The sequence below is a fragment of the Lolium rigidum genome, chromosome 1 (genome assembly GCF_022539505.1).
Source record: "Lolium rigidum isolate FL_2022 chromosome 1, APGP_CSIRO_Lrig_0.1, whole genome shotgun sequence".
Classification (NCBI taxonomy): domain Eukaryota; kingdom Viridiplantae; phylum Streptophyta; class Magnoliopsida; order Poales; family Poaceae; genus Lolium; species Lolium rigidum.
The window spans coordinates 4,720,791-4,727,509 of record NC_061508.1 but is presented as its reverse complement, the minus strand read 5'-3'; the positions used below and the strand labels follow the sequence as shown (position 1 = coordinate 4,727,509).

General features: G+C 49.3%; 2 protein-coding genes across 2 annotated transcripts; both read left to right on the top strand.

The window, feature by feature from the left end:
- Positions 1-3,169: 3,169 nt before the first annotated feature.
- LOC124684841 (histone H3.2) lies at positions 3,170-3,583 on the top strand. Its single transcript, XM_047219095.1, has one exon. The coding sequence runs from the start codon at positions 3,173-3,175 to the stop codon at positions 3,581-3,583; it is 411 nt and encodes a 136-aa protein (XP_047075051.1). The 5' UTR covers positions 3,170-3,172.
- A 2,328-nt stretch (positions 3,584-5,911) lies between these two features.
- Positions 5,912-6,675, top strand: LOC124676515. Its single transcript, XM_047212562.1, has 2 exons — positions 5,912-6,390; positions 6,471-6,675. Exons 1-2 carry the CDS (start codon positions 5,912-5,914, stop codon positions 6,673-6,675), a joined length of 684 nt encoding a protein of 227 aa, XP_047068518.1.
- Positions 6,676-6,719: the final 44 nt, after the last annotated feature.

The following is a 6,719-nucleotide window of genomic DNA, read 5'->3' as shown; positions in this document are numbered from 1 at the left end:
GCTCCCACATATTCAACGATGACTTTAGTGATCGATTGAACCATTTACATACGATACCGATTCCCTTTGTCTCGCGATATATTACTTGTCCGAGGTTTGATCATCGGTATCTCGATACCTTGTTCAACCTTGTCTCCTGACAAGTACTCTTTACTCGTACCGTGGTATGTGGTCTCTTATGAACCATTCATATGCTTGCAAGCCATTTAGACGACATTCCACCGAGAGGGCCCAGAGTATATCTATCCGTCATCGGGATGGACAAATCCCACTGTTGATCCATATGCCTCAACTCATACTTTCCGGATACCTAATCCCACCTTTATAACCACCCATTTACGCAGTGGCGTTTGATGTAATCAAAGTACCCTTCCAGCATAAGTGATTTACATGATCTCATGGTCGAAAGGACTAGGTAACTATGTATCGAAAGCTTATAGCAAATGAACTTAATGACATGATCTTATGCTACGCTTAATTGGGTGTGTCCATTACATCATTCATCAATGACATAACCTTGTTATTAATAACATCCAATGTTCATGATCATGAAACCCTGATCATCTATTAATCAACAAGCTAGTTATACAAGAGGCTTACTAGGGACTCCTTGTTGTTTACATAACACACATGTATCAATGTTTCGGTTAATACAATTATAGCATGGTATGTAAACATTATCATAAACACAAAGATATATTATAATAACCATTTTATTATTGCCTCTTGGGCATATCTCCAACACATAATAGATATTTGCAAAATAAACCGAGAACTAACATAGCATACACATTGTCACCATTACACTATGAAAGGGGGAATAGATCACATCAATACTATCATAGTGATAATTAACTCCATAACCTACAAGAGATTATGATCATAACCTACGACAAGAACCACACGATGCACACACTGTCACCATTACACCATGAAGGAGGAATATACTACTTTAATAACATCACATGAGTAGCACATAGACTAATAGCGATACAAAGCTCATCATATGGATCTCAATCATGCAAAGCAATTCATGAGATCATTGTATTGGAGTACGTAGAGAGAGATTAACCACATAGCTACCGGTACAACCCTCAGCCTCGGGGAGAACTACTCCTCCTCATCATGGGAGACAGCGATGGCGATGAAGATGGCAAGTGGTGTCGATGGAGATGGCTCCGGGGCAATTCCCCGTCCCGGCAGGGTGCCGGAACAGAGACTTCTGTCCCCCGAATTGGAGTTTCGCGATGGCGGCGACGTCCCTGGAGTCTTTCTGGAATTTCGTCAGTCGGTGTCGAAGATTTAGGTCACGAGGGGTTAAGTAGGCGAAGAGGCGGAGTCGGAAGGGCGCTAGAGCTCCCTCCCCATAGGCCGTCGCGGCCAGGGTGGAGCCCGCGCGGCCCTATGGTGTGGGGGCCCAGGCCTCCCCTGTGACTCCCCTTCGGTGTCCTGGTCCGTCTCGGTGAATTATGATGTTTGGTCTTCGTTTCGTCGAATTCCGAGAATATTGCCCGAACAGCCTTTCTGGAACCAAAAACAACAGAAAACAGGAACTGGCACTGTGGCATCTTGTTAATAGGTTAATTCCGAAAAATGCATCAAAACGATATAAAGTGTGAACAAAACATGTAAATATTGTCATAAAACAAGCATGGAACATCAGAAATTATGGATACGTTTGGGACGTATCAACCGGCATAGGGCCCGACCTGCGCCGGGTCGGCCGGTGCCACAACCGGTGTCACCGGGCCAGGTGTCGGGCTGTCTGGCAGGGACCGGGCGAGGCGTCGGGCAGGGACCAGGCGTGCGTCAAGGTCTTACTGGAATGAGCCCGGTGTGCACCGACTCCACAACCAGCCTATACCGGGCCGGTGTCACACCCGGTGCCGCCGGACCAGGTGTCAACCTGAAGAAGAAAAATGGTGTCCCCCTTTTCATCGAAGTGGGGGGTCTCCCTTCACCTTCTTGTTCCATTGATACACCATTATGCTTAATGGTCTAACACTTGAGAATAATCTTGTAGGCAAGCATTAGTCCAATACTCTAGCTACGGTGTCATTGTTACAAAAATAATAGATAAATGTAAAATACCCTTAGAGACGACCCTCTTGGCAGAAAAAAACTTTCAGATAAGTTTGAGGAGTTTCTCGTCGGCCTGAGCCGGCCTATGTGAACCTACTGGAAGACAACTGCGGGAAAGGACCCGTCTAGGTAATGTTTGATGGGCAAGTCAAGATGCACCTCGACACCGGCTTTGAGAAGTTTGCCCGCGCCCACAACCTGGAGGTCAGATGCGTGCAGCTCTGCCGCTGCGGAGGCGATGGCGACATGAGCGTCGGTGTGTTCGACGCCGCATCCTGCCGCATGCAGTATCACATCGACGACTCCGGCGAAGGTAGCGACACCTAGCTGTAGGTCCAAGGTGTTCTTTTCTTTGCAGCGAAGATGACAATTGTGTGTTGAAGACTTGAAGTCACTAGTGTAGGTTTCTGGATATTTTTTTACATCGAAAAAAGCGAGCGCCATCACAACGCACTATTTAGGTTTCCTCATCTTGCAATGTTTTTAAATTACGCACCACAATATATGCAAATGTATCTATCTTGCAATAAAAAACAATGAAAAAAACTGTACCAAAATCCCTCGGCTGCCCCAACGCAAACGAATATATCATTACCTACTTTTATAATTTTGTTTCATAATTATTTGGAATCTATAAATATAAATTTTTAGAATTTTCTAATATGCTCTGTAGCCAAAATGACATTCGGTTACTTATATCTGGTTGTATTTGCGATTTTTACCGACAAATTTAACTCACGTGCGGAAGAAATAGAAGGGACGGTCAAACATTTGGAGCACGCAAGCTCCAAGGATCCGGTTCACACCACACCCAGCCAGTCGCATCACAGCTTCCTCCCCCCACGGATCGCCCCTCCCGATCCGCGTGCTCACGCCGAAACCCAATCCCACCCGTCCATCTCCCCCCGATCCAACGCTCCTCGCTCCATCTCCCTCCTCCAGCCCACCCTCCCGCGCCACCACTCCCAAAATTTCCACCCACCCCGCCGCCCGCCCACCTCCATCCCCTATAAAACCTCCCCCGCCGCCCCCATCCCACTCCACCCAACCTCAACCCACCGCCGGCGATCCCAAACCCTCCTCTGCTCCAATGGCCCGCACGAAGCAGACCGCCCGCAAGTCGACCGGCGGCAAGGCCCCGAGGAAGCAGCTGGCGACCAAGGCGGCGCGCAAGTCGGCCCCGGCAACCGGCGGCGTGAAGAAGCCGCACCGCTTCCGCCCGGGCACCGTGGCGCTGCGCGAGATCCGCAAGTACCAGAAGAGCACGGAGCTGCTCATCCGCAAGCTGCCCTTCCAGCGCCTGGTGCGCGAGATCGCGCAGGACTTCAAGACCGACCTCCGCTTCCAGTCGTCCGCCGTGTCGGCCCTGCAGGAGGCCGCTGAGGCCTACCTCGTGGGGCTGTTCGAGGACACCAACCTCTGCGCCATCCACGCCAAGCGCGTCACCATCATGCCCAAGGACATCCAGCTCGCGCGACGCATCAGGGGAGAGCGCGCCTAGGCTTTGGATCGCTTGGTTGTTGTTTGTTCCTTGCCTGGTTGCAGCAGTGTGGTTCTGTCTCTGGTGTTGATATGGTGTGTCGTGGATCCTGTCCTATGTAGTCCCATCTGGAATGAAATGGAAATGCAGTGCAGTGTTCTATGCTTATTTTCTCCTACCTTGCCAATGTTTGCTGCATAATTGTACCTGTTGTGTTTTGTTCCCATTCTGTTCATTAGATGTCTCTGATGAATGCGTAATTCAGCGGATCTGTTGATTTTCATCTCTGCTGTTTATTTCGATTTGATCTGTGAGTTTCAGTGCTAAATTTACACAATGGCCAGGCAATGGAATTCATCTTCCCCTGGGCATCTTTCTCTGTGCAAGGTGGGTTTGAACCTTAGGATGACCTAAAGCAATGTGATTTTGGATCTTAAGATCTTGATTCGGGCCCAAGATGTTCTCCCGTATTCGCTACAGGTGAAAAAGTGACATACTTGTGCTTGAAGAGCATTTGACATGTCCATTGTGTTGTATTATCTTCCATGAATCCATGGTAACAATTACATAGTTGCGTTTCTTCGCAATGTTTATTTTACAGATTTAAGACGTGCAATAAGGCAGTGTAGTATGTATCTGGTTTTGCGAAGTATCTTAAATGCAAAACCGTATCAGGAAAATTTTGGAGACCCTCACCTCACCGTAGTACTTACAATTTCAAGGATCACTGAAGACTCGATCACTGAAGTGTTTGTGTCGTGGTCTCATCGGAGAACCTGTCATGTAGTATGATGCTGAAATGAAATGGAAATGCAGTACTGTATTCTAATTTTGTGATCTTTTGTCAATGTTTGCTGTGTATTTATTCTGTCGCGTTCGAGTCGGTTGCTGTGATGGCAAAGAAGAGTTCACGATTCATTGAATATAGTGAGTTTGTCTGTCGGGTGCTTATTTTTATTCGGTGCTTGTGAGTTTATTATTATCTGGTTTTGAGAAATTATCTGAAATGCAAAACCCATAACAGGTAAACTTTGGAGATCCTCACATCACCGTACCAACACAGAATACTTGACAATTTGCAAGGATAATTGTTAGAGAAGGAGAGGAAAGTGATTACTGCTCTGCTGAAATCATCGCGTAAATGCAGCACCGAGCTGAGCATATTGCCTTTGAGATCACCAAGGTGAAATCCTCTTCAATGTTGCATATGAGCTCTATCTTTTTGTATCCATTTTTGTTGATCATTTCTGTGCAACAAGTGATTCACCACACTCGCATTTTTAGTGGACAATCAGCACTTCTTCAGTTCAGGCATATATGAGAATATTCAGATCCATTTTCTGGTCGTAACTTCAAAGTGCACGGAGGTGGGACCTTGGTTTGGTATTGATTATTTAAACGGCTCTTATTTAAAGGTGAAGAAGTTGAACATAAGTATTTTCGTTCTTTCCATCTTCCCTTTGCTTTTATTTTTCCAGTGATTGCTATGACCTGTCTATCCATGAGCAGGGATCAGCTAGTGATTTTATATTCTGCTAGTGCTTGTGCAGGTGTGCTGTTCCTACATGAGAGAAATGGCAAACCAATTTAGTTTCATGTAACTATGTTCATGTTTTGTGTAGATTAATTCTCTTTAAATTTGTGAAATTACAGTCCATTGGAGAGGTTTTTTTGCAATGGTTTTCTTACATAATAAAACATGCTGTATTTTTTAGAAGTATCTGAAAGTGCAGAACCCAGAACTGAATACCATATTCCTGTTTGTCTGAAGGTGCAAATGTGTAAAAATTGAAGTTCCTATTATTAGGCTGTTGTTATGATGTTATATCTCGTGTTTTGGAGCTGTCTTTGAGACGCACGTGTGGTTGACTGGTTGTGCACGAGCTGTTATCTCCTGCTGCAACGGTCGCCAACTCGGCGCCGTTGCAATTGCAACAGCTGCCAGAGTGCATCGTCAGAACCAGGTGACGGCGCGAACCTGCCCTTATTAAGCCCTCCTAATTTCGCACAAAACCTTAACTTAGCGACGGCCATCTCGTCTATTTATATTTGGCTGGCAGCACGGCCGACGATTTCCGTTCACAAAAACCCACACCTCCATTGCCCTCGATCAACCGCCTCCACCTCCATTGATCCACAACGGTGGGGGCGTGGTCATTGCCGTTCCACACAAACGGCGCGCCGGCGACGGTCTCGTCCAAAAACCATTGCTCCGAGAGGGTCATCGACCTGGTGTTTGTAGCCTCTAGCGAGGCCGGCCGACGGACGGCCGGGGCTCATCCATCGTCTCCGGCGACCACCGTCGTCGGTGCACATTGGGCTTCTCAAGGTGCGCGCGCGTGAGCGAGCATGGCGTTGGGGTTCAAGGAAGGCAGCGGCGCCGAGCTGCACGGCAAGGAGGGCGGCAATGTGGCACCCGAGGAGGGCCGGGCGGTGTATCGCTACGCCTCGTCCGAGTCCTTCGCCTACGAGGGCACGCCGCCGCCGGCGCAGCAGATGATGATGGACCGGCAGCCGGTGGTCCTCGGCGCGGACGGCGAGCACGACGAGGGCCGGATCCCGGCGTCCGTGTTCGAGCGTGACGCGTCGGACCCCAGCAAGGACTGGAGCATGATGTCCACCGACTCGGTGTTCGGCCTCCAGGTGGCGCCGTCCTGCGACTTCACCGGCTACTTCCTCGCGCACCCGGAGCTCATGGACATCACCACGCCGCCCCGCGACAGCTCCGTCGGCGCCGCCACGCCTACCGCCGCCTCCACGCCGCGGCACTTCGAGAGCATCCCGGAGCTCGGCGACGCGGCCCCAAGCTACTCCTTCGCCTTCCCCAAGTATGTCTTTTGCATTGCACGTTCTGACGTTCGATCGTCGGCAACTCTAACCTGACGCAACTCTTGCTCATGATATGCAGATTGATGGAGGACAAGGGGTACAGCTCAAAGAAAAATCAGCAGTCTCGCGAGCAGCCGCTGACGCCAAAAGCGACACCGACAGAGCCACCGACGACGACGGACACGGCGCCGCCGGAGGCAGAGACGAGCAGCAAACCGGAAGCGGCGCCGCAGCAGGAAGCAGCGAAGGGCGGCATGTTCTCGTGGATGCCCTGCTGCTCTTAACGACGGACGGCACTGATCGCCGGCGGCAACCAGGAGGAGGGATC